Source organism: Pagrus major, chromosome 21 (assembly GCF_040436345.1).
Source record: "Pagrus major chromosome 21, Pma_NU_1.0".
Taxonomy (NCBI): Eukaryota; Metazoa; Chordata; class Actinopteri; order Spariformes; family Sparidae; genus Pagrus; species Pagrus major.
The window spans coordinates 25,560,623-25,587,449 of record NC_133235.1 but is presented as its reverse complement, the minus strand read 5'-3'; the positions used below and the strand labels follow the sequence as shown (position 1 = coordinate 25,587,449).

General features: G+C 43.2%; 1 protein-coding gene across 1 annotated transcript in view; it reads left to right on the top strand.

The window, feature by feature from the left end:
• Nucleotides 1–847: 847 nt before the first annotated feature.
• Nucleotides 848–26,827, top strand: part of LOC141017069 (neurocan core protein-like) — a 38,513-nt gene continuing 12,533 nt past the window's right edge. Inside the window, exons 1-13 of the mRNA XM_073491688.1 lie at nucleotides 848–864; nucleotides 5,223–5,296; nucleotides 10,546–10,749; nucleotides 12,524–12,706; nucleotides 13,274–13,448; nucleotides 14,460–14,587; nucleotides 15,148–15,432; nucleotides 16,184–16,327; nucleotides 16,434–16,523; nucleotides 16,605–16,762; nucleotides 16,849–17,014; nucleotides 19,817–21,040; nucleotides 25,121–25,237. Coding sequence (XP_073347789.1) covers nucleotides 848–864; nucleotides 5,223–5,296; nucleotides 10,546–10,749; nucleotides 12,524–12,706; nucleotides 13,274–13,448; nucleotides 14,460–14,587; nucleotides 15,148–15,432; nucleotides 16,184–16,327; nucleotides 16,434–16,523; nucleotides 16,605–16,762; nucleotides 16,849–17,014; nucleotides 19,817–21,040; nucleotides 25,121–25,237 — 2,965 coding nt within the window. The remainder of the gene's footprint in view (nucleotides 865–5,222; nucleotides 5,297–10,545; nucleotides 10,750–12,523; nucleotides 12,707–13,273; nucleotides 13,449–14,459; nucleotides 14,588–15,147; nucleotides 15,433–16,183; nucleotides 16,328–16,433; nucleotides 16,524–16,604; nucleotides 16,763–16,848; nucleotides 17,015–19,816; nucleotides 21,041–25,120; nucleotides 25,238–26,827) is intronic.

Below are 26,827 nucleotides of genomic sequence, written 5' to 3'. Positions count from 1 at the left end.
TAACATGTTTTGAAAGGCTGGATGCTGATGGTTTCCCCGGAAAAGTAGCCTTATCATGCAAAATTTGTATAACGTGTGTAAACTGCTGGCATCAAGGTCATAGGACCCTTCTTATTTAAATGAGTCAGATGGAAACGTTAAAAAGTCAGCTGGAGATTGAATTTCCCCCAAGTGTTTAATAGCGAGCTAGCTATAAAGTTAGCTGATAAAATTTGCCAGTAACAGTCGTCATTTCAGCAGGTCGAGGCGACAGCTGCCTGTTAAAAGTGAGAATCTGCTTTTGTCTTCTTCCGTCTGAAATCCAGGACCCAGTTCTTTCACAATTACCCTGATTTTTTAAGTATGTCTGCCACCGTCATCTTTGTAAACATAATGTGGGTCAAGTGAAATTTACTTGTTGTCTAACAGAGATGCCAGCTGCCAGCGTGTGCGTGCGTGTTTCAGTGCGTGTAGCCTATATGTTTGTGTAAACGCTTTGTGTTCATCATGCAGAAGGTGAGATTCAGTGACCTACCTTGTGCATCGGCTGGGGTGCGATGTGGGGCTTTACAGTAGCTGTGCTATATAATGGTGTGTGTGTGTGTGTGCCTGCGTGCATGTCATGTATCAACATGGGACCCAACCTGGCCTGATTAAGTAAACCTTTGCAGTCTGTGAACACACACACACGCACACACACATTTGTGTTTCCATCTCTTCTGGGGACACTATATAAATATACATAAACTTACATTCATTTTCTAGAGACATGCCCGAACCCTTTCCCTTACCTTAACCTTAAAACAACTCTTCAGCCTAAAATTGAGTGATTTACATAATGGGGACTTGCATTAGGTCCCCATAAGACATGCGGGTCCCCACAGTGTGAGTGTATAAACACATTTACAAAACATAACTGAGCTAAACCTTTGTGTTGCTTGTCGAAAGTCTTTCCTTTCCTTTCGTTTGGTCCCTAAAAGGAATATGGGTCCCCACAATGTAAATGTATAAACAGAACATAGTCCCCACAACCTGAGTTATACATATCCACACACACACACACACACACACACACACACACACACACACACACACACGTAGTAAGATGTTGGTATTGGTGCCGTAAAGCTGTCATGCTGAGCTCCCAAACATGATTTATCCTTTAACTTGAGCAGCAGCTGACATGACGTGTTTTTCATGTTTTTCCTTCAAGCAATTTTCCCACCGACTGCAGAACTGAAGGAGATTTGGGTCGAGGGGCCCGTCTTGTCTGCGTCATGATGATCATGAGGCCAGTTGGTCTCCTGCTTCAACAGATTGACAGCTTAGTGCTGAGCTGTAATGTAGGTCTGCCAGCCTCGTCTGTTAGCTCTCTTTGGATCTCTGTCACTCCGCTCGCCGGCTCTCACAATGACCTAAGAATGCGTCCTATTCAGGCAACATCGTGAAAATGTGTCGGATGGACATCCGCATTGAAGTCCACTGAAGCATTTTAGAGACTTCTGGCTCTTTTCTCTTCAACACACAACTGTGCCTGTGAAAGCGAAGAGGGTCGATTTAGAGGGAGGCGTTCATGACATCTGATGTCTCCTCCTTAACAAAAGGTGGGACTGGTTAGTATGCAGCTGGTGTGATTGGATGGCCAGTGCACTGTATGTTGTAAATCCTGCCTGGTAAATCTTTGAAAGGTGGCTGTCTATAGGCACACAGTGTTGTATGTTGTATAGCATTCATAGAGATGTCCACAGGCTGCACTCTGTATTCTGTTGCTGCGGATAGTGGCTGTTGGGCCCCTGCCAGTCCCAGGCCCTCCAATACAACACTCTCTAATGCTCTCCGCTTACAAGACTGGGCAAACTCCTCGGTGTCATGACCCTCTCCAAGCCTTAAGAAATCTCTTGTCACCCACCCAGCTAGCTCCTCCGATGCCTCCAACATGCAAAGAGTCCAACGGCTCGACCCCAATCTGTCACAGCCCATCACAAGGTCCTAACCCACCTTTAGAGATGGGATTCCTCAAAGTGTGTGGCACAGCAGGGTCTCACCCCCACCAAAATCCACTTTCTCAAGAGTCCAGAGGCCAACTCGGTTCCCCACCATTAAAAAAAAAACTGCTCAACAAATTGTTGTTTAATGACAGTATAGTTTGGCAGGTGTCACCGGGAGCTTTCCTATCTGAGAGGAATGTTTTTCTTCGCCTCACACGCTCCAGTTTGAAGGTTTAACTGAGCGTTCACATGGTCAGAGAAGAGAGCGACCATTATTCCCATAATTTAAAAAGGGTTTAACTGGTGTTGCATAATCTTCTTTCTGAGAATCAGGGATGCTGTTGGCATGAGTGGCTGTTACCTTGGTGTATGCAAAGAGGTCTTTTGCTTTCCTGGATAAATTATTTACTTTATATAACTGCAGTCTAGGCAGTCCAAACATGCCGGACTAATTTCTGCTTGAACTATTTCAAATGGTCCAGTAGCAAGCTTCTGTTGGTAATGCCTGTGCAGTCAGCAAAGTATGAAAAAGCCGTGCTTTTACCCATAAGAAAATGAATAATTTAAAAGTTATTCATGTTGCTTAACTCACCTTAAAGTCAAAACAAATACGTGTTTTTCTTCAAACGGCACAATCTCCCCTTTCATCTCCATTTCATACCAGTACGGGGCAATAAAGCTCTGTTTCAGCCGTCTCTCCATCGAGCTGAGAAGCTTCAGGCCCTGCGCCAAATCCTCTGGCAAAGTCAGCAGCTCATTTCTGATGTGTGGTAGGATTTCCTCTATGTTGTGCAGTAGGAATGCACCAGAATAACTTCTTCACTGCAGTATGCCACAACTTTTCTTCCATAGATTTAGACGTTGTATGTCTGAAGGCCGGCTTTAACCGGGTATGAGACAGGTTCTGGAGAACAATATTGGTATTAGTTATATCAGTAGTTGTAGCTCAGTTGATTGATTGATGGAGAATTATAAATCAGTGTGGATGATGGCATCTGCTAAATGGAAAGCATTCAATAAAAGCTCCAGTCAAGTATGTCTGGGTCTAAAAGTGCCCTTACCGAGGCAGTATTGTTTATTTATTGTCACATTATAATACCAATAAATAAAATGGTTATGATACTTTCGCTGTCCTTGTCTGTGACACTGTGTGCATGACACTAAATCACCTCATTTGCCTGAGATTGTCTTTTCAAGGATTCACTTTCAAGGCCATTTGAGGGCATTTGGTGTATTTTTTTGTTGGCCACAGTGCAGGGACGTCATGGCAACAACAATTTATGATAGAAAAACAGAATAAAAATACGATTCTTTCGCCTAATTGAAAATCCTTGTGATGGTCAGCTTTAGTTTTTGTGTCGGTAAGATTTCATGCTGCTGCTTTCACACGTGATTTCTTCACAGATGCCCGTTAGCTCAACTTGTGAAAGCTGCTTTAATGGCAGATAACTCCTCATGATGAGTGATATGTGTTGAGATGTGTGTGTGAACATCACCAACACAGTTAGAGGAGGGAAGTACAAACTAACAATCTCACTTCCATCAGGTGTCAGCTCTTTATCTCCAATTTTTTTAAAAACACGGCTTTGTTTTTAAGACAGTTGTGGATTTGAGTTTAGCTTAATTAGCTTTGAAAAAGATTTTGTAAACCAAACAGCTGTGAAGCCTTTTTCAGGTGCACACAGGAGGGGGCTGCGCTTCGTCTGTTCAAACATGGAAATCACTGAACTGTTTCTCCTGATTGTAAATGTGACGGCATTTATGTAGCACTTTTTATCCGAAGTGCTTTCCAATTTGCCTCCGATTCAGCTATTCACACACGCTCCCTCACACCAATGTCAGCGAGTTATAACGTGCGAGCTGGTTTCATCTTAATGGACGACATCTCCTAGATCTGATTCAGGACAATACCTATGCTACCGTACATGAGTTTAGGTTAGATGAAGGGAATTACAGAGCAAACTATTTTTTTTATTATTGATTTAAATAAAACAGATTACAGATTCATTTATTTTTTTAGGAGACAACTGCATGCACAGATTTATCAACTTATTGTATGACTATTGATGAAGAAGTGCTTCATGTTGACATTAGTGAAGATGGAGCAAACCAGTCTCACGCCAAAGCTTCTAATAAACTTGTTGATCCACTCGAGGATTCTGTCAGTATCACGTTGTACCTCGCTGAAGCGTGAGTATGTGGAGGAGGTCTGGACGGATGGATGTCATAATATATCACAATTAATGCTGCTCCAGGACCGTCACTGACGCTCACCAATCATATGTTTTTAATGTCATAGTGTAGCGACTCAGGGGAAAATACCTGCAAAATATGCACATCGAAGAAGTGACGTGTTTTGAAAGGGTCAGTTTATCTCAAACAATGTTTTCCTAAACCTAACCGGACAGAGACAGAAATGGAAAATAATTACTGAACAGTATAATAACATGTTCCAACCAGGATATGAGCTCCAGTCTCCTGAATGAGAGCCCTATACTTACCACAATAAGCCACAGCCGCTTGCTCCAGATGCTATTTTCGGTGCTGTTTTGTAAGTTGAAACAATGGTGCTGGAACAACACTGATTGTGATGTTCTAGGAACAACACCAACACGGGGATGTCAGACACACTGATCCTAATCCTGTTCGTACAGTATCTGCCATGCCCTCTGTAGAGTAAAAATTCTGCTGCATATTAACAACCGTATATATCGCCAAACACAGAGGTCATGTGATAATATTTGCGCAGTGCCCGTCTACATGTTGGTGACCGGCTATATTGACGTTTAGAAGTGATGACAGAGAAGGCTCGATGCACAAAGAACTGTTGCTGTAACTTGATCTAAATGGTTGTTACACATGCAGAAAGTAAGCAAAACAACCATAAACTATATTAATAGTCTGGCTGCTGAAGAAAAGATGCTTTGCTTCTGAAAGTTAATGTTACACGGAGCCTCGAACATCACATCCAGGAGTTAAAGTCGGTAATTACGAGTTATATACAGACTTTGCTTATCTTGTGCGAAAGCGGCACATGAAACACAAACGTGAGCTGGTAAATCACATCACATGTGGTCAAATACGTGCAAGTTCATAAAAGACATGGATTTTATTGTCTGGATGTGTCTTGTATTCTTGTGTATAAAATATAACGATGATTCATACAGGTATTTAAAGTTTTACCTTGAATTTCTTGCCCTACTTACAACTGACTCTGTTTCCTTTCTCCTTCTTTCTCTTCTTCTCTCTCTGCAGGTCCAGGATGTTGCTCACTCCGTATACAGCTGGGCGGCAGGTCCTCTTTGCTCTGATGCTGCTGCTCTATTTAGGCTTGGGTGAGTTCTCTGTCGCCCACCTCCAGTCTTTGTTTTCTTTAACTACTCTACTTCTCTGCGGTGCTGACATTTACCAGCAGTTTCTGATCTACAGAAAAAAAACAGCCAATGTTACAGATAATATCAGGGCACAAGTGGGCACAGTAAAAGGAAAGAAGAGAGAGAGAGAGAGCAGCTGGACCAGAATACAGAAAAAATAAATAAAAATCAGTTCCCACATTAATTTTTCTATAGACATAAACACACCAGACAGGCCTGTATTAATTTGAGTGTTGTAGGTGAGAGCTGACATGCTGAGGATGTTTGCAGACATGCTCAGTGGGATTGAGCTGGAACACCTCCAAACCCATTTATGCAAGTTTAGTCAACCATCTGTTCCATTACAACTACGCATAAAATTCACAATTATGGAACAAAAAAGACAAAACGTCTCAGAGCCGCGGGTCTCTGGTGGATAGTATCGCAGGTTTGAGGTCCCACATGCAGCCTGCTGCTGACTGCCTGTAGAAAAGATAAGTTCTCCTCTCCTTAATTACTTTTTTCTGCAATTGGCATGCATGATGGTGGCTGGTCAGCCTGGATTTTCATTAAAAAAAGGAGCAACTGCATTGTTCATTTCCTAAATTAAAGCACGTTCTGACAGCAGAGAGGTAAAACTTCTCGCTCAGTCATGTTTTTGTCTGTTTTTGTGGCACCGTCAAGGATCCAAAACTAAACAAAAGGATCTGCAGACTCCTAAAATTACTTTAAAAAAACGCTGGAGTGGAACCTGCTATCTCTCCTGATAGAAGACAAGACGACACTCTTGAGATTTAAGTTGTTTTAAAAGCTGTTAAAAACAACTTTGAGTTGTAATTACTAAGTTCATCAGTACAAAGTTGCCCCCAAGCAGCCCTGTAGCTGTTCCCCTGTTTCCAGTCTTTACGGTATGCTAAGCTAACTAACTGCAGCTACTTATCTAAAGCAAAGACATCAGTGTGGTATTTATTTTTTCTCATCTGACTCTCTGCTAAAAAGCAAAGCATCTAATTTCTGAAAATGTCAAACTCTTCTATATTTATTCAACTGCGGCCCGCTAAAATGTTATGACTAAAAGCACTGTGACTCACCTAAAGCATGCTGGGATAGTCTCCAGACGCATGCGGTCCTGAAAAGACAGAAAGGACTAACACAGATATTTAAAGGTGCAATATGTAAGAAGTGGCCACCCACTAAATTCATACTCAAAACAAATAGAGGCTACATATCATCAGATTAACCGCTAACTTCTGCTAACTCAGCTAGCTCAGATATCCATGCAGCTAGTGGTCCGGAGTGGGAGCTAAGTGCACCGGGGGGAGGGTTTGATGTTTACACGGCTAACCAAAGTGCTTTGGACCAGGACAGGCTGGGGCTAGCTGGTTAGCATGCTAGCTTCAATATAAATCTCTGCAACACAAAATGTAGACGTCACAAAGTCAAAACTTTTATTTTTTTTCACTAAACTAAACATTTTCACTAAAATTCTCACATATTGCACCTTTAAATATGTTTGAACAAGAAACATTTCAACTAAAGGTCAGACAGGTAGATTTTTCAAGAGGTTTGAACCGTTTACAGGACAGACAGCACAGAAATATTTGTTTTGTCTGTACAACTGAACAAACCTCTGAGGAAGACTGTGAGGAGTGAACATACATGCTCAGCATTTTAATTTGACACCTTTTGGTTTATTATTGTTAGCGTGTCATTATTATATGTTTGCGGGCAACAATAATACACAAAACGTCATGATAAAACTACATTTGGCACAAAATGATCAAATTGAATGAGCCAGCACAATTTGCACGTTAATATGAAACCTTCCTCGCAGTTTTTTTTATCCAAGCAGCTTCATTGGACTCTGGAGGAGGACTGACAAGAATAAGATGGCATCTGTTAATGATAGATAGTGTCCTTTCATGTCACTTCCAGCTCTCTTTTTCTCTTTCTAGGCTGTTTTTCTTTTGTCCCATCTGTCACCACCATGCTACAGGGTACACTTGTCATCCAAAGTCTCTCAATCTCCTCCCTTCAGTTTGCTAAACTCCATCTTTCTCCGTGGTTTTACCTCTTTATCCCTCTCTTGTTCCAGCACTCTCTTTCTGTCTTGTCCTGGCTCTCTTGCTTTTTCCTGGTATTTGTGATTCTTGTGATTACGTCTGATTTTGTGGGGGGGGGAAGGTGGCGGGGGCGTTCTTCAGCACTGAGAGATGCTCTCGGGGGGTTCAGCTTGTGAAAGGCGTCCAATCTAAATGCAGATGGAAATATCTTTCAATTCCACCATGTGCAGTACTCCAAATAAGGCTTTATTTTTCTCTTGTTATGCTCATTTAGTTTTCTACAAACTGGTGCCTTTGACTAACAGGGAAAATTTGAACGGAGAGGAGAGGAAAAGAAAACAAATGCAAAAATCCCCGAGCAAATTTGTTTTGGGCTTATTAAAGCTTTGCAATTATGTCTTGTCTTGGTTCTGTTTGAGACTTACAGGCCTTGTTGCTCCTTGATTCAGTGAGCAGAAACAGCTACTTCCTTCAGATTATTTATGAGAATATAGTTTGTTTTGATGCTTGTCCAAAACAAAGAGTAAAATCAGTTGTCATTTCTCTATATGCAAATAAATGACATTTCAATGCAGCATTATGCAAGAATTTGTATTTGTTTGCGATTTGGCACCTTTACATTTTGGATCGCAGTTCAGTTTTTCACCACTGTCGTAAATATGGACAGTTGAACGTATGTTAAGACGTAGACATACAGTAGCAAGCTGATATAACTCACTAGTCCAACAGTAAGAATTCCACATTGGCGTCCGTCTTTCAGCCTTTTATTTAGCGAAGCTCTCACCAACAACCTAAAGCCAATCCTAATTTCACTCTAGTGCAGCCTATTGCTCAGTCACACTCTCTATTTCTCATTTTAGCATTCTCTATCAGCATCCTCTCCTGTCTTTTCGCCTTAGTCATGATGTCCATAGAGGCTGCAAACCCATTTCTGTTGCCTGTTCGCTTGGCTCGATATCTGGTGCCCATTCCTGCACCGTTCCCCTCCAGCATTTACCGCTTCGGGCCTGAAAACCTCCTCAACCTGGCGGTCCAAAGCTCCTGTGCTAGCTGTGTAAACACCAACATACTTGAGTCATCTGGCTCCGAGCTAACCAGCTAAAAGCAGCATCCCTAAGCAGCAGTTGATTGTACTTGTTGCTAAAGTAACCGCTATCTGTTTATCAGAAAACTCTGTAAATCACGGTCTGTTGAGGCAGAGCAGCCAGACCACATCAGAGGGATACCCAGAAAACATTTTATTCAGTAAAATATGATCCAGTTTCACCGTTACAGTTGTTGGTGGTGTGTGACTTAAGTGCCTTAAAGCGCTATATACTTCTTGCTGGAGACTGCACGAAGAAATGGGAATGGCAGGGACACCGTTCTGCCTACTAAAAGTTAGTGAACCCTCAAGATGAGTTTATAAGGTTGATTTAAGGAAATCAACTTGTGTGGTTTGGAAATGTCTTTTATGTTTCACGAAAGCAAAACTTCAACCTTTCTCTTTTGAATAAAATATCACAAGTAATCCACAATAGAAGCCGCACAGAGGCCGGCATTGGTTGGTAGGAAGATAATGCCTGTACAGGTGATCCTGTTGTCATGGTTACATTGAACCTGCATGTCATGGCAACCAGACCGAGTGAATTGCAGATATCAATCTGCACAACCATTCAGTGACATTACCTTTACACGGAAACACCTCTTATATTGAATAACTTTAAACTGATGAGGTTGTGTGAAAGCTGGAGTCATTTATGTGAACAAAGAGAAAACAAAGGGCAGAAATGAAAGGAATATGTAGAAACTTTAATAATTTAGTTGGAGGCTGTGAGCCGCACTGTGATCACTGACGTGTTTGTCTTCTCATGCCTGTTTAAACTGTATGCAATTGTGTGTGAGTGCCTGGTTTCCCCATAATGTGCTCCTTTTCTCACCAGAGACTTACAGCCACTCATAAACTAAATCGCCTGACTGTCAAACTCCATCTCACTCTTCTCTTGCACCACTTCTTCTGAACAGGGTCACCAATAAGAATCAACTCTTAGAGATAAGTCACTTAGCCAACAATCTGGTTGGTATTTTCGCCCTCCAAATGACCTCGTCCCTGATCCGCAAAGCACTCAGAATCACAAATGATTCAAACCTTACAACTCAACTCTTTCCTTCCCTCCGGATGCAGGTATAGATTATCCATGCTCGTTTTAATAAGCAGCCATACAGTCTAAGTGTGTAGGTAAAGAAATGAATCTCGCATGGCAAGGAAAAAAACTAGCAGAAGCTACTCTTCTGTCTGTGATTGACAAAGGTTACATATTGTATATCCAGGCTTACAGGCCTTGACTCAGTGTACCACGCATCTTTATGTTTTATTACAAAAGCAAAGTCTCTTTCTTTATGGTTTGTTGGGTTGGACGTCATTCGCCACTCGCAGACTACAGCACTGGAAAATGTTTTATCTATGAAGCAAAAAACCTCCCCTGTACCCTGGTTTTTGACAGATTAAGGGAAAACTTCACACAATACACCCTGCTCATGGAATAATTTGCAAAGAGATCTAAAAATCAGACACATTTGAAGCCATTGATGAATTTAAGGGCATCATCAGGAAAGTGGTGAAGGTTACACTTTGTGGTTTTTCTCTCGAGGCCACTGTGTTTGAATAACTCCTCTTTTTAATGTGGATTTTATGTATAACATCATAAAAATGTTGTATTTTGGTGATTTTGTGTGGATGCTACCTCAGCCAGGTATCTCTTGTTAAAAGAGATCTGAATCTCAATGGGACTCCCTGATTTTTGTCTCTGTTGTGTGATCCCTGTAATTAAATGTTCCCATACCTCCTGTTTGTATTTGCATAATACCACTGTCAGGTATTATTAATAAAGCTAGAAATCTGTCTATCTTTGGTGGAATGATAAAAGTTCTTGTTTGGACGTGTGAAATCGCTAACAAATCCCTGAGGTCTTAGAAGCAACAGCACAGCCTACACTTTCTATACAACTCCTCTGCTGCTCAGTGTAGGTTACCGTACAGCATTTCTCGAGTTACTCACGTCCGTCCAAAAATATTTATCTGCTGAATCCTTGTTTTCTTCCCTTGTGAGCAAAATGTCCTCCAACCTATTTAATTGCATAATCTAATTATGTCCTCGCCTGTTGTTCGTCCTCTCCGCTGTAGGTGCAGCCTCCTCCATCGTGAACATGCGTAGGATCACCCATCCTACGGTACAACAAACGCTGGCAGGCAAAGCCGTCCTCCCGTGCGTCTTCACCCTCCAGACCAGCTCCTCCAGCGAGCCTCCTCACCTCCTGTGGACTCGTATCAGGCCACCAGCGGGAGGGCAGGGCGCTCCTCAGGAGGAGACTGTGCTTTCTGCTAAAGGTAAAACACAAGACGTGACGATCTGGTTTAGCTGCTGATTTAACACATACATTACTTAACATTCGTACAAGCACCTAGAGAATACAATGAAAAGGTGCACTAATTCATATTCTTATATTCACTCTGCAAATGACTTGAGTGTATATGAAAGAAGCTGTTATCACCCGACTCCGCAGCTCTCATCATCTCAGAGTTTTTTAATGATTTAATCTGAAGGCCTGAAGAACTTAACAAGCTGACTATAGCAGCTTGTGGAATTAAAATGAGATAAACTGTCTAAGCAGAGGTTTTTTTTCACTGCTTGTAAACGCTCCAAACTTCCCTGAGAGGAAGGATTTTAGCAAAGTCAAGGCTACGTAAAGATTGAATTCATCCATCGGGGGCCTCTTAAAGTTTTTGGTGCGTCTCAGTTCATTGGTTTGGTTTTAAGGCCCCGAATTTTACGACTGTTTTGGTTCAGCCTCACTGCTCTCATCAACCCCGTTTTCAGATGCAACAGGCGACGGTACACTACCTTTTGCAAACACAGGCCAGATTGAAGCCATTTATTGGAGCCAGTGTGCAGTCCATTACTTTAAACTGAACCACTCAAAGGAAATCAAATTACTGATCAAAGTTCCTGAAAACCTGGGTTGTATCTTTTTCTTCCAACATCAGATATTATTGACTAAATAAACAGAAATCAAACGTTTGATAGAACGTAATAAAAAGTAATATCTTATTTACACAGAGCTCATCTCTCTAAAACTGAGCTCATCTGCTTCATCAGAACATTTCATTGACTGATAGTGGCCCAAAACAGAAGCGAACAACCCACAGATGTCAGATTTTGATTCAGTCCTGGTCAGTCCACAGAAATACATGACATCGTGATGTTTCATGTGAACCTGCCCAGTCCAACGAGCCAGAGAAGTAAAGACAAAAACACAAATCTTTCATGGGAAATGACCAAACCACTAAAAGTAAGAGGCCGATTGACAAAATATGTTTTCTGAGCCTTTACACCGACTGTATCAATCTATTTATCAGTTTTATTTAACCTCGAAGGACCATTGAGGAGATTTACAATGGTCACGATGTAAAACAGGGCTCGTAGCGTAGCGTATGAGAAGAATACCTTGTACTTTTGCTGAAGTATTATTTTAATACCAGTAGTTTTACTTGAGTAATGTTTCAGTAGTGCAGCTGTAGTCGTACTTCAGTATGGCTCCAGAACAGCGGTCCTACATCACACTGAGCGTCAGGTTCAAAGATGGCCGTTGTCTAAAACTGTCAGATATTTAGAATAACCAGTGATAAATAAGACGATATCAAAAGCTCAGTTCTTGCTTGGCTTCACAGTTCACTGCTGTGCAGACGGATGACTATTCTTCTTAACTAGGTGTTTTCATCCTGCAGTCTACACACATCAAACTTGATATTGTACCCAAGTTTATTAGTTCAATTTATCTATGTTTCACAGTGTGCCTCGCAATAAACTGATGAAGATGCCACGAGGCATTTAGCATATTATTCCATGTACGTCAGAGAATTGCATTTTTTCTAATTCAGCTCTGATTTATCGACTGTGAAGCAACAGCCTATTCTGTGAGCCGGTCCCAAGATGATTTTCGAGTTGAAAGGAATGAAACAGAAGGTGGAAGCATCTGTATTAAAGCTTTATAGATGAAGAAAAACCAAAGCTGCTCCCGCCTCACAGCCAATCCAGTAATCTAAAACCAGCAGGATGCCAGCAGACACTTTTAATGAAGAAACCTCTCTTTCTGTGCCAAAGGTGATGTAATCAAGGTGAATAAGGCTTTCAGCGGCCGCGTCATGCTGCCAGGATACACTGCCAACCCTCTGAATGCTACCATGGAGATCTCCAGTCTCCGCACCAACGACTCAGGCACTTACCACTGTCAGGTTGTCTGGGGTAACGACTATGAGAGAGACACTGTGCCCCTGGTGGTCTCCGGTAAGTTCAGCAGCCGCTGTCGTGAGAAATGTTTAATGCCACAACTCCCCGAAGGAAACATTTAAATAAGCAGAAAACGGCTGCTGACAGACTGAGCAGCAGCAACACAAGGAGACTTTCAAATTCTTCCTCCAGCTTAATTGATTTGTGTGTTATTGCATTGCAGGCTTGTTGTGTGCGAATGCAAGATAGATACTGGCAGCTTTAAAGACAGGAGACCTGCCAACCCCCTTTACAGCTCTTTTATTTAATTAAACATTAATAATATTGTTTCACCCTATCAATATCATAATGACTGACTTAATTAATTGTAGCTTGCTGCGTTTTCTGTTTGTGTTGTTGTTGTTATCCAGTTTTCCACTTGAATATTGTGTAATTCTTTTAATTAAACAGTTTGGACTGAATACCAATGATCATTTTTCTGTGTTCATTGGTTAAAATTTAGGCATAGTTCGAGACTGATCTGTTTTTGGCCACAATAACATGTTTATTGATCCACATCCCACTGATTTATTGATTTTAAACTTGGCTGTTGGTGTATCTCCATGGCTGTGTTCGCCTGTGTAGGTGTGGTGTTTCACTATCAGACTCCCAGTGCCCGCTACGCGCTCTCATTTACCGACGCCCAGCGGGCCTGCCAGGAGAACTCCGCTCAGATGGCGACACCGGCCCAGCTGTGGGCAGCGTACTATGACGGCTTTGCCAGCTGTGCAGCCGGCTGGTTGGATGATCAGACTGTCCGGTGAGGAGACGTTCAATAACTTCCTTCTGCTTGTCACATGATTGTAGTGTCGCTCGCTAAGTTGCAGTTGAGTCCTGCCCTGTTTTAAAACATTATACTTGTTATCAATTAAGATGCAGATTATTTACCTGATTAACTGATTTGGGATTAGATTGACCAGAGTGCAGTTTTTCATATGAGCCCTGGTCAAAAACAAGAAATAGTCCAGTAGATAGTTCAACATTCTCAGAAATATGCCTATTAGCTGTCAAGATTCAGATGAGTAGATTGATACCACTCTCGTGTCTGTACGGTTCGATATAAAGCTACAGGCAGCAGCTGGTTAGCTTAGCTTAGCACAAAGACTGAAAACAAGGGGGGCAGCTAGCCTTCCGCTTTCATTTTTTATATTTAAGTTCTTGTACAGCTTAAACACATGAGATATAATGTGTAAGTGAGATTTAGAGTTGCTGGTAGGAGCCAGGCTGGGTTCATACTGACTGTACAAACATGACGCTGGTATCTCAATGAGAGCAGAGATGTTTATTTCTCAAAATGTCAAACGGAAATTACTTAGACGATTAAGCGATTATCAAAATTAACAATCAACCCTCAACGAATCTATTTTGAAGACTGCTCTCTTTGTTATCACACCTGCTATTTCTCTAATATGAAGACATTTGCTTTGTTTTCTGTACTGTTTGTTCCCTTGTCTTGGATCATCTGCTGTCTCAATTAATATTCAGTTCTTCTGTTTTGTCACCTCATCTACTTCAGATTCATGTTCTTCTTTTTCCCGCTATTGTTTTTCTTTTCCTTTTAATTGTATTTTAATTTATTCCAATCCATCGCCCCTTTAAAAGAGAACGCAAACAAGACATTTAAAGTCTTAATGAAAATAAAACGCTGCCGTGTGTCAGCTGAGATAATGTTCATGGAGTAAAACTTCAACCTGACATTGCTACTTATGTCCTGTGATTAATAAAAATGAGGTTCATTCCCAATATGACTCCCACATGGTCGTCTCCACAGCTATTCTGTCCAGTTGCCAGAGCTTGGTTGCTATGGACACAAGGAGTACTCCGCTGGAGTGAGGAATTATGGGAAGAGGGACCCGAAAGAGCTGTTTGATGTGTACTGTTTTGCAAAAGAGCTGGATGGTACAAACACACACACACACACACACACACACACACAAAACACATCAAAACTTGTCACAGCTTCCGGCTTTCACTGTTTGCATCATATTCTGTTACAACATGAAAGGACAAGTCGGTTATGCGCTGTTCGTTTTCTAACTTTCAATGGATCCAGTACAAAAAGACAAAAAAAAAAAAAACTTTCTTTTTCTACAAAAGTGTATTAATCTGTGCTTGTGAATAGTCCCAAACGATACACCAGCTACACATGTTTTCAGTAACGTTTGTTAAAGTCTGCAGTGCCCAGTTTTAGAAAATTACTGAGCCATTTGTATCCTCATTTTAAAGATCTAAAGATTTATATATCTTCACTAGCAACCGATGGGCCATGGTCATGGTAGGAATGTCAGAAACTATTGAGAGATGCACAAATTTGTTGAGAATAACAAACACAATATCACCAACCTTATCCTTTTTAAGTCTTCACATACAGTGTTAAAACCAGGTGTCTTCCTGCTAAAAAATCTGACAGGCATCCTCTGCTTCTTGACACGTTCCTGTCTCTTGTCCTCCTCGTCCAGGTGAGGTGTTTCACTCCTCGGTCCCAGGCAGACTGTCTCTGTCCTCAGCCTCAGACCGCTGCGTGTCCCTCGGGGGGCAGCTGGCCACAGTGGGGCAGATGTATCTGGCCTGGATGGCCGGCCTGGACAGCTGCGCCCCAGGCTGGTTGTCTGATGGCAGCGTCCGCCACCCGGTGGCGTGGGCTCGCCCGGACTGTGGAGGGAGCCTGCCGGGCGTCCGCACCGTCGCACCTAACACTACTGCTGACAACGCCACGGCACTGTACGATGCTTACTGCTACAGAGGTATGGTACAATGAGAGGAAAACCACTGAAAACCACCAATATATAATGATAATACTGCCATCTCCATCCTAATCCATGCTATTAATGTAGTAACAATGACAATAAATGTCATTTGCAGCTAATTTCTGATCCACATTAGTTGGTTTACACCGCAGGAACTTTCCTGAGGGACTTGGACTTGTTCCACCGCAGGGACCAGAGCCTAAATTAAGTTCCAGTGACATTATTTTAGGCCCCAAAAAGTCCCTGCTCAGAGGGTAGTGCTTTGCCAAAAGTACAGGATCTCTGGGAGCGAGGCTTGCAGCGCTGAACATTTCTGACTGGTCAAGTACTTGCAGCATTTTATTTCAGCCACGATTTTTAAAAATCTGCAGCCACAAACCAGATACATCGAGACACAGAAGAAAGTTAGACAAGTTTACCTAATCTTTAGACCATGATGGAAACTTAGACAACAACAGGCTGGAGGAGTCTTTTAGTTTCCTTGAAAAGTTATAGGTACCTTCGGAGAAAATGCAGCTACTGTCTGGTCTTTTACGTCAAGTCTCTGTGAAACTGTGGATCTGTGGGTTGACAGAAGGAGTTGGAGAGAGAAAGAGAGGACACGATGTGTTGAAGTGAAATATCTAGATGTTCAGCTTTTGTTCTCTATTTGTTGACTGCTACTTGCAAATTCCTCTGTAAAGCTTCGAGACAAACTTGACAAAATCCTTCAGCGATTGGCATCTGAACAGCAAATCCCTTTTTCTAGGTAAAGTGAAGAATTCGGGCTCCATCTCTGAGATCTACACCTCCCTGTGGAAGCCCTGGAGTTACCTCACAGCCTCAAGTGATGCTGAGTCTGCAGGGACAGACAATCCCGGCGGGACTGCGCTGCAAACCACCACTGCCAGAGGTTTTTTACATTTTTCTACGATTTGATAGAAGAGCATCAATAGCCTGATGAATATACACAAGTACAGTAAGATTGAACAAATGTTTTTGCAAATACGTCCCTTCAGGCTCCTCAGATGGCAGTGATCTTTCACCTTCGAACTGGACAGGATTGGTGGACCTCGAAGAGGAGGCCACCCTTCACAGCACTGATGCTTGTAAGGCTGGTTTCCAATTATGTATAGTTATCAAAATAGAGTGTAGATATGTGATAACAATCCATCTGACTGTGTCCTCAGCCTCAGACCCCTGGTCCTCAGAGTCTTCAAAGTCATTCGTGACCCTCCAGATCATCCCAGGACAGAAGCTCTTAGACTGGGGAGAGCCACTGGAGCATGGCCCCGACTCAGAGGAGTTCCTCCGGCCACCAGTCCAACCCACTGCTGCTGAGAAGAAGGTTGGTCTTGGGTTTAGCTTTTAAAAACTGAAACAGCATCACTGGACCAGCTAAGTTTCTGTCCATTCACTTGTTCAATGTTTCAGGTGATCTCAAAGATCGTCAAGTCCATTTGGAAGCCTTGGAACTACCTGGCGGGGAGCGAAGATGAGGAAGGAACCCAAGCGCCAAGCGAACCAGCAGCGGAAGAGGTGACGGCCATGAAAAAGACAGATGAGGGATCGAATTCATCCAGGACATCATCACCAGGTGAGTTGATTTATCCTGTTTCAAATGTGTAAACTAATACGGCCGATAATGGATAAAAGGCCTGATGGCAGCGCGTGTGTGTGCATGTAGAGAAGTCTGTACATATTTCTGGCGAGGCACTAATTGGCTCAGCTCTGTGATGTTGGGGAAGCATCAGTTGTGAAAACACAACGGGATGGTACGTTAATTACAGTACAAACAAGCCCTTGGAATGGGGTTCATTAGAGGAACACGGCGTTATTAAGGGATAAAACTGGGAGAGCAGAGGCCTCGGAGCTCTGGCATGCACTGAGCAGAGCGTGTCCAGAATCAATTCTCTTTTTCTGTAGGAACAGCAAAAACTGGCTTGAAGTGTGGTGACAAATTGAAGTCACACTGACCTTTCTCTGCAGTTCAGCCCGGCTCTTCCGGAGGGTCACTAACGAGCTGTGATTGACACCAGCTGTGACAGCTGACGACCTCCAGCTGGACGCAGTGATCTCCCTCACACTGGGAACGTATGGAGATAAAATCAAGTGAACATGTAGAATATCAGAATTCATTTTATACGATTTTATTCTTACCAATTTATGGTGAATAATGGGATACAGCATGACCATATAACAAAGCAAGCAGTTTGGGTCGATATTTAAATATGCTGAAAATGCCAACCCAAATATAGTGAAATAAAAAACGGATTTTAAAAATGTCCACGGCAGGAAATTAGTTTTCAAATTTTCAATTTTTTCTGAGTGGGACTGGGGGGACAAGGCCCCAGACAAATTGCCCCTCGGATTAATAGAATAAATCCAAGAATGTGAAAGTGAAATTAATTTTAAATCATCAATAAAAAACATGAAAAAAAAAGGTACTCAAAAATCACAATCTAGATCTACATCACAAAAGGAGAAGGTCTGGCACCAAGTGGAGTGAAATTTCGACTCATATTTCTTCTTCTTGGGAAAGACTGAATCTATTTTCAGCAGCAGACTGAGCAGAGTGGGCCTCGAGAGACGAGGGGACGCACGTCAGTCAGGGTCGGTCGTGCCCACCGCTTGCCAGGTACATCGACACATATCCTGAAACACCCATTTGATTTGTTACACTATGAGATTTTGAGATTTACAGGAAAAAATGTTACCAATTGGGACCACGGCAGGAGAACAGGGTTAAAAATAAGAAGACTCTATCAGGAGTGTTGGCAGGTATGGGCGTCTCCGCTGACACTGGCGTCTTCATTAACACCGATGTTGGACACTTGTTTGTGACCCGTGGGCAGCTCTTAAGGCCGGTCAGGCTACGGTCGGTACCTGGTAGTTAAAAATACATTAGCCACTAAGTTTTTCTGTAAGTTCCAACGCCAGATGTTTGCTTAGGTCATACTTGTACCCCTTGAATAGCTACTTGTTCTTATACCTACACTATAAATTATTCTTAAGTTCCCACAGTTGCTCAATTATCTCCTAACATCACATTTTTCCGTTGTACCTCCATGTTTGTACCGGTGCGTCCTGTAAAATCGTAAAATTACACCGTAAATTGAGAATAATCTGTATATAAAAACATTCTAACCAAAAATCACAGTGTGAGGTTCGGAGCACAGCTGAGGTCATTTTCCTACGTGATGCCCATTATTAACTTTCAGGCACGTGTATTATGGTTGGAAACATCAGGGTTGCCTTCAAACGCGGACGCAGGCAGATGATAGATAAAAAGTGATATCCGACTCATCGGCCTCGTGTCTGTGGGGTCCAGCAGGTTTACAGCTATTTATGTTCTGGCTGTGGATGAAAGTGGTTTCCAAACGGCAGGCATCTCCGCTCAGTGTTTGTTGAAACTGTGTTACAGGGTTGTTGATTCAATTCTGAGGCAATATGTGAAGCTGCGGTGGTCTTTAGTTTCATTCTGTTTCGCCTGACAGTGTATGTGTGTGTGTTTGTGTGTGTGTTTTTGTCTCTATGTGTGTATCCAGAGCTTTTAGACTTTCGCCCACGTTTCTTTCCTCTACTTATGTTCCCTTTAGTGAACATTTGCTGTTTTTAATGATGCATTTATTGACATTTTTTGCACCAATGTCTGTCAGTCAGCCTCAGGTTTTAGTTTGTCTTTTCTTACCATATATTGTCATGTTCTTTGAAAATGTCTTTGAGCCACAGTCAGTGATGGACATATTTGAGGGGCAGGGGTGAAATAAACGTAGAAATAGGCAGCAGCTGCATGCGGTTGTGATACACTTATAGTGAAATGAAAAGGCACCCTAGAGGTCACTTTATCATGTTTTATCTACTTTTCAAGAGGGCACTTTTCTCTTCGTGCATGGGGGGCACCAGTGGACCACATCGGATAATCTTAAATCTCTCAGACTGATATCTTCGGAGAGCGGGGTTCAACTCTACTGTCCCTCTGCAGCACTGTTACCTAATGCTGTGTTCAGGTCATATGAAACAATTCAGTATAGCTCACCGGTCTCACTGCTTTTGTAATAAAACAGCTTTCATTACTTCATCCATCGCTTATTTAAACTGTTAGCTGATAATAATGTGTTACACTCCGTAGAGGGAAACGTTCTGCACCATTCAGCCCTTTGCTTGTCCACGGAGGTTTGCATGCCGCTGTTGATAATACTGAAGTGTAGACGATGCTGGTACAGCTGACAGATAGCTCAGACTGCTCAGAAGTGTTTGTTTTGTTTCCCTTGGCAAAGCAGAGAGAATCCATAAGATGATTTTCTACTTTGTTCGTCACTCTTGGCTTTCCCTTTTGCACTATTCTCGCTGTCTGCAGTTATTGCTCTCCTCCTGACTCCCCTCTTTCTTCTCTTTTTCTTTGTGTCCTCCGCAGGTTTGTTTTCTTGGGGAAGTTCATGGTTCAACGGCCCCACGAGGGAAAACTCTGCAGCAGCAAGTGAAGAATCACCCACTCGTCTGGCATCTACTCTGGCCGCCTCCAGTAACTCAATGACTACAGAGAGCACCAAGAGCTGGGAGAATTCAGAGACGCACACGTCCACCGCCTCCAGCTCTGCACCTGAAATCACCTCATCCAGCGGGGATACCTGGGTCCGCGTCGAATCGGAGACAACGACCCAGTCGGGCGACAAGAGGGAGGAGACGGTGACGTCTAGAGCTGGTAGAGGCAGAGGAAGAGGGAAGAAGAACCGAGGGGAGGACAGGAACAGGGGGGAAGAGAAGGATAAAGGGAAAGGAGAAGACGAGGGGAGCGGAGAAATCACCGGTGCCGAAGCAAAAGGGGAGATCCAAGTTTCACGTCGACCAGTTGGAACGAGTAAACCAAGAGAAAGATCCAGAGAAAGATCTAGAGAGAGGGGTCACAGGAAGGGACAGACCACCACGACCACGGCCACCACAACTAACGCCACTCCTCTGGAGCTCACAGTGGTGACCACAACTGGGTCAGAAATCACTGACTTATCTACGTCTGAGTCCCCGTCAACTTCACCAGTACAAACCCCATCGCCATCAGTCTCACCAGATCTGTACCAGTCCCCCTCCTCTTCTCCATCACCATCGCCATCTGCCGCTGCGTCCACGTCCCCGTCCCCGTCCCCGTCCCCGTCCCCATCTCCATCTCCATCCTCTTCTCAACCATCCCCATCTCAATCCCTGCTCGAATCCCATACGCCCTCGCCATCCCCTTCCTCCTCCCCATCTCCTTCCCCATCTCCTTCCCCATCCCCTTCCTCCTCCCCTTCCTCACCTCCATCCAATTCCCAAACCTCAACCATCTCACCTTCACCATCATCAATCCCTTCCCATTCCCCATCTCAAACGGTTGGATCAGGAGAACCAGCCCCGTCTCCTCGCTCAGACAGCTCCACCAACCCCCTGACATCACTTAACTGGGTCCCAGTAGAGAAAGCAGTCCTGAACAGCTCTCTGGATTATCCTCCAATACTGTCGGGACCCCCAGATGAGGAGGAGCCCGCTTGGTCTCACGCCGTGGGCTCGGGGGCCCTGTTACCTGGCAACATGGAGGAGGAGAGCAAAGGAGGAGGGGTCAACATCAGTACCATCACTCTCAGCCCAACAGGTTAGCGCTGTCTGTTTTTCAGATGCCCTGTCATCCTGTGTGCGTCCATGTATCTGCATATTGATTTTAATTAATCCACAATGAAGACATTATTCCACAAAAAGCACTATTTTAATTTGAGAGCCTCAAAGGAACTCGGGTTTTGTTTTTGTACTTAATTGCTGAGATCTGTGAATTGCTGAAAAGAGTCCGATGGGGCAGGAAACAGGAGCAGTCAGATCATCAGACAAAAGGTTTTAAACAAATCCCCAGGGTGAGCAAAGCGTATCTGGAATGAAAAACAAAGGCAAACTGTGCAATTATCACCCACATTGTCAGTTGTGCATACATATTAGTGATTATTGTTGACTTTTGGGATACTTTAGCTAACATTCCCTCCAAATGGATCAGATATTCTGTCTAAGCTGTTGTCTTTTATCACGAGTTATAGTAATGTGGTCACTTTCTAAAACATTTCACTTACCAATCCACTAGTAACATTGGGGTCTCTGAGCATTTAGTGGAGACACTTTATGTTTTGCAGTTGATGCAGGAGCTGGATGTGGTGGAAGCAGTTAGCCTTCACCACAAGAGGAGACATTTGTTTCCTGGTAACTCGTTGTAGTTATATGTTGTGTCTTCTTAGCTGTCGTGCTAATATTAACAACTGGAAAACCTACGTACGTTCTTCACTGAGGACTAGACGTCTGGAGTACTGCGTGCAAGGTGCTAAGCTAGCTGTTGGTGTTCAAAAAACTAACAAACCAGAGGCTGTCTGCTCGTTAAAGGAGACATATGATGTCTGCTCTGATTGGTCAGCTCACACATGCCTGAGCCCGCACTGCTCACTGTGTCTCCAGTTGGCTCTGTCATGTTTTCAGTTTCCAGTTAGCTTCATCATACAGGCATAAATTATGCAAATGTGTGACATGGTGACGTAGTCTGATGTCACAAAGTCACTGAATTAAAGGCGGGACTACTGATGAGGCGTTTCAGGAGCAGTTTTTTCTGTGGGAGAGAGGAGACTTTGGGCTTTTTAACTTTTAAGACCTTTTACATGCACAAGAACATTTATAAAACACTGAAGTAAAGAAAAAAACAAAAAAGCATAATAGATCTACTTGAAAGTAAAAGTTGAAATCTCGGGAATATTTTTATTCACTTTCTTGCTGAGAGTCAAATGAGTAAATCGATACCACAGCCGTGTCTGCCTATTAAAATCGTAGCCAGTAGCTGGTTAGCTTAGCTTAGCTAAGGACACAGACTGGAAACACAGGGAAACAGCTAGCAAGCAAGCTAGTTAACAAAATCTACCTTTCAGGCTATAAACTGTGTTGTGTAGCAGAAAGGATGTGATGAGTAAAGTAATCATTTATTGAAATAATTTAACTTTTTAAAGTTGATAACTGGCCCAACGCTGTTTATAACCTGATTGCTTAACTCTCTATACTCTGATAGTTTGTGTTTCTTGCTCTGTTGTACTTAGGGACAATTTGGCTGCATGTCTCAGAAATTATTTTGGTAAGTACTTGGTTATCATAACCGGCAGAAATGAACACACAACACAACAAAAATAACCATCCTTAAAGATTGCCTTTTCCGTTTCCTCCTCTGACCTCGCCAGTGGCATATTTATTCAAAAAAATTCAGTGTGTATTCCCCAGGCTGCATACCTTTTATTCCCGCCAACATACACAATCTGTTGATTAAGTCTACAGCCCGGTGTATCTCAGTGAAGCTCCTGGCTGGCTGGTTTACTACTTATTTTCTGCTTGATAATGAGAGCTCATGCTGGATACATCCTATTTGAAAGCCCCGTGGGCATCACGCTATCACACAGTTCTACGGTGATTTATTTCGCTCCCTTTGAAAGCGGCTCATGTCTGCCGCATCCGTTGCTGAGCCGACTGCTCGGGGTGTGTGGAGTCTGCGGATGGAAAACAGCTGTAAACTGTATCGACAAGAAGCCGAGGGCAACCATCTGGGCTGTTGGTGTACAGTATGAGGGCTGAGTGATTGACTGAGACCCTGGAGTCATGCAGGCAGAAGGCCATAAACACACAAACACACAGTGATATCTTTGCTACACAAACAGAACGAGGCCGTCGCAGGAGATTCGACCAGAATAATAACTTCCAGCTTACATCTCTCTCTCTCTCTCATGTACACACTCTCTGCTTCAGTGCAGTCCCTTGTGGATTGGTTTCATGGCGGTGGTCAGTATTTCCACTCCTGACTGGATCACAGAGCACTTCATCAGTCAGTTCAATCAATGAAAGAGAAGAGAAAAAAAAGAAACGGCTCAGGTTGCATTCAAGGACCTTCGGTATCACAGCATATTGTTCTCACACACGTGCACAAACGGCACAGGTGCTATCAACTTTCTTTCCACCGTCTGATTTTTCTTTTAAAGATTTTTATCACGCCACCTTTTCTGTAACATTTAAATTGCAGCCGGTTTCTTTCTTCCCACCTTCACAAAAATGCCAACACCGTCTGTGAGGTCGAAAGTGCTTATCCGGAAATCATAATTCCAAAGTAAACCATATTGCCACCGTATCTCTGGCTGTGATTACTCAAAGCAAAAGCTGTGTTTGATGTTCGGATTAATACTTTGAGGTATCCCAGCGTTCCCGTCCTATCTCTGTAAACTTATTAGCTGGATTTTGCTGTTGCCAGCTTATTGTTGTTGTTTGTGCCGGTGGTGTCGGCCGCTGTGCAGGGCAAGGGACAGTCCTCTCTGTCAGCTCCTTCTGCAGACTATTGATTTTTCTGCACCACTCGCTTTAATGAACGGCCAATCGCACTGGGTCTATCTTTCACACGCACGCACACACACAAACACACACACACATATTGTACTAGTAAATCTGCTTGTCATAACAGTTGATTTTTGTCAAGGCGTGCGATGACCTTGACTGATGCAGAGGGTGCAAGTGCGCTTGGGCCTGGACTGATGTACATTAAATGAAATGCATGGCTGGTTTTAGCACCTGACTTCAGCAGAATTCAAACCACGAGCAGGGGATTCGCTCGCAAAACTTAACATAAATCCATAGAGCTGATGCTATTGAGAAATCTCCCTCTGTGGTGCTGGAGCGCTTGTGATTGAAAACCGTCAATCTCGTTTTTTTTCCTCTTTGTCCCTGAACGAGTATTTTGCCCAACGTGCTGGTGATTCAGAGGATGTGAGCTTTGTGATGTCTCCTTCTGCTTAGTTATTGGACAGGATCAAGCTCAAGGCTAATCATAGCCAAGGTATTGATTTTCGTTCATCGTACCGTGTAAATACAAACCTACACACACACATCGCCAACCTCACACACACCACCACCACCCCCCCTCCCAAGCAGTCCTCAGTGTCAGGGAGCGATGGCAGAACAAAGACTCCCACAGCCGAGCCTTTGCGGCCAGGATGAACGAGTGGTGGTTTTCAAAGACCTTAAGTTGCTATAATGAGCAGCTCAGGGGAGAAACACGTGGTAGTGTGTCAATTGATATGGAAATGTGTAATTGTGGAAGGGGACCACACACACGCACACATTTAGGGGGTGAATAGCGGGGCCGAGGCGCTCGCCGGGAGGTCTGCTCATTTCTGTTGAGGATGGCTAATGTCTGAAGTTCTCACGCTGCCCACTACGCTCGGCGAAGCGAGCCAAGGCCTCGCTTTCCATATGGTAACCATGACAACTGTGGCTGTGAGTGGATGGCGGGGTTGAGGCTCTCCGGCTTCTGATCCCTTTGAAAAGAGGCAGAGTGTGAAATGGATATGCGTGTGTTGTATTGGCTGAGCTGCAACGATGGAAAATTGGGGTGTGGCGTTTCTTCTGAGTCACACATTGATTTTATATTTGTTCACAATCTGGGCAGGAGGGAGGGAAATTGTGTTTAAGGCCCTCCAACTTCAGGGGATCACCACGGGAATGAACATTATAAGCTTTATTCAGGCGGTGAGTCGAGATACACCTGTTTCACCCTCTCCTAAATGAATGGTATTCACAAACTGAAAAAAAAACAATCTCCTTTGCAGTATCACTAATTAGCTCCCTTATTTTGAATCCCTAAATTCCCCCTCCACCCCCATCCGTCTGTCTCTTTCAGTGGAGGTGGAGCCCTGCGTGACAAACCCATGTCTGCACGGAGGAAAGTGCCTTCCTCAGGGAACAGGCTACAGCTGCTACTGCCCACAAGGATACGCTGGGGAGAACTGTGAGATTGGTGAGTGATGCTCACACACACGCACACACACGCTCACACATCCCACACAGACACACACACGCACGCATGCATCAACACAGTGGCATAATAAAGTTGGCCCCGCGTCAGTCTGCTCATATTGACATTAAGGCTCTCCAACGGCTTATTGGCAGGTCAAAGGCCGAGCTGTCCGTCACATCGGGAGAGGAGGTTGAATGGAGGCTGGGGTCAAAGGTTAGGGTCACACTGTCAGAGTGTGGTTATAGTAATGATCCCTCAAGGTCAAACTATTGGTAGCTTTCACTTCCGAGGTTTTTTTCCCCCTCACAAATCAAATTCCTGGCTTTAAGTAGCATCATGTGGTGAAGAAAATTAATGATCTATCTACAGTCTCCTGAATTTTTAAGTCAAATTGATTTCTTGTCCCCCACAAAACACCTAAAGGTTTTGGAATCAAGTCAAAGCCTCTCTTACTTTCATCATGACTAGAAAACTAAATCGTTTAATGGCGGAAATCCCAGACTCGGATCAGCAGCACAAACAAATCAATTGTTCTTCACCCAAAGGCCTTTACATGCCCACCGAACTTCATAGAAATCCGTTCATAGGATTTTATGATTTGCTGCTGACAGTAAAACTAACAGAGGGAGAAAACATAAGCTCCTGATGCAGGTATAACGATGGTGCTGATCACTGCTGTTTTGTGATGAGGTTTCAGATAAGATGGAGGGGGTAAGGTCATGTTGAACAAAACCAACGGTGACCTGCGTGAGCTGTGAGACAAAGAGGAACATTATCTGGTCTCAAAATCTCTCAGATCAATTCTTCTTTATCTACATGTAATTTCCTCTCTCTTTCTTTGTGGCAATTTCTCTTTTGTCTTTGGTTCTGTGCTTCTGAACAGAGGTGAGTCTTCATTATTGCTGTGGTGGTTTCAGAGGGGCCAGATGTGATCCACGAATAAACATCTGCAGAAAAATAGATGAAACTGTGTTGGGAGTGCTCCAAAATCTGACCGGCGCCGTTTGAGCGATTTCCACTCCATTTGTATTTGGCATAAACAGCAGATGTCACTTATGCTGACTTAAATTGGCGGCTGCATGGCGGCATGTGAACCAAATATTATGTGGACCAACAAAATAGACTAAAGGTTCGGAGGACTAAAGTTTTCATTCTCACTGAAGTTGGATGGCGGAGTCCACAAGGCAACTATAAGGACACAGCAGGAAAAAGATATCGCTGGGGTCACTTTCAGAGCGATTTGATGAACGATAGAAACGCCAATTAAAATTCCTTCTGAATTCACAGGGCCTCATTTCACAACTTATAAAAACGAAATGCTTATATAATGTAATATTAGGCTGCAAATGAGGCATAAGAAATGTAATTTTACCTGAGATACTTTGCCAAATGGTCTTTGGCGCTGTCTCTGAAGTTTGTTTTGTCTTTACTGATGTCCTATTTGACAATCACCAGGTCAGTTGATGTTAAATCATCAAAAAAATACAAAGTATACATACAAATGATGTGAATAAAATGTATCTTCAAGAGATGACAACTCTCTTACCAAGCTCCTGTCAGCTTTTAGGAATTTTTTGAATCCACTACCGT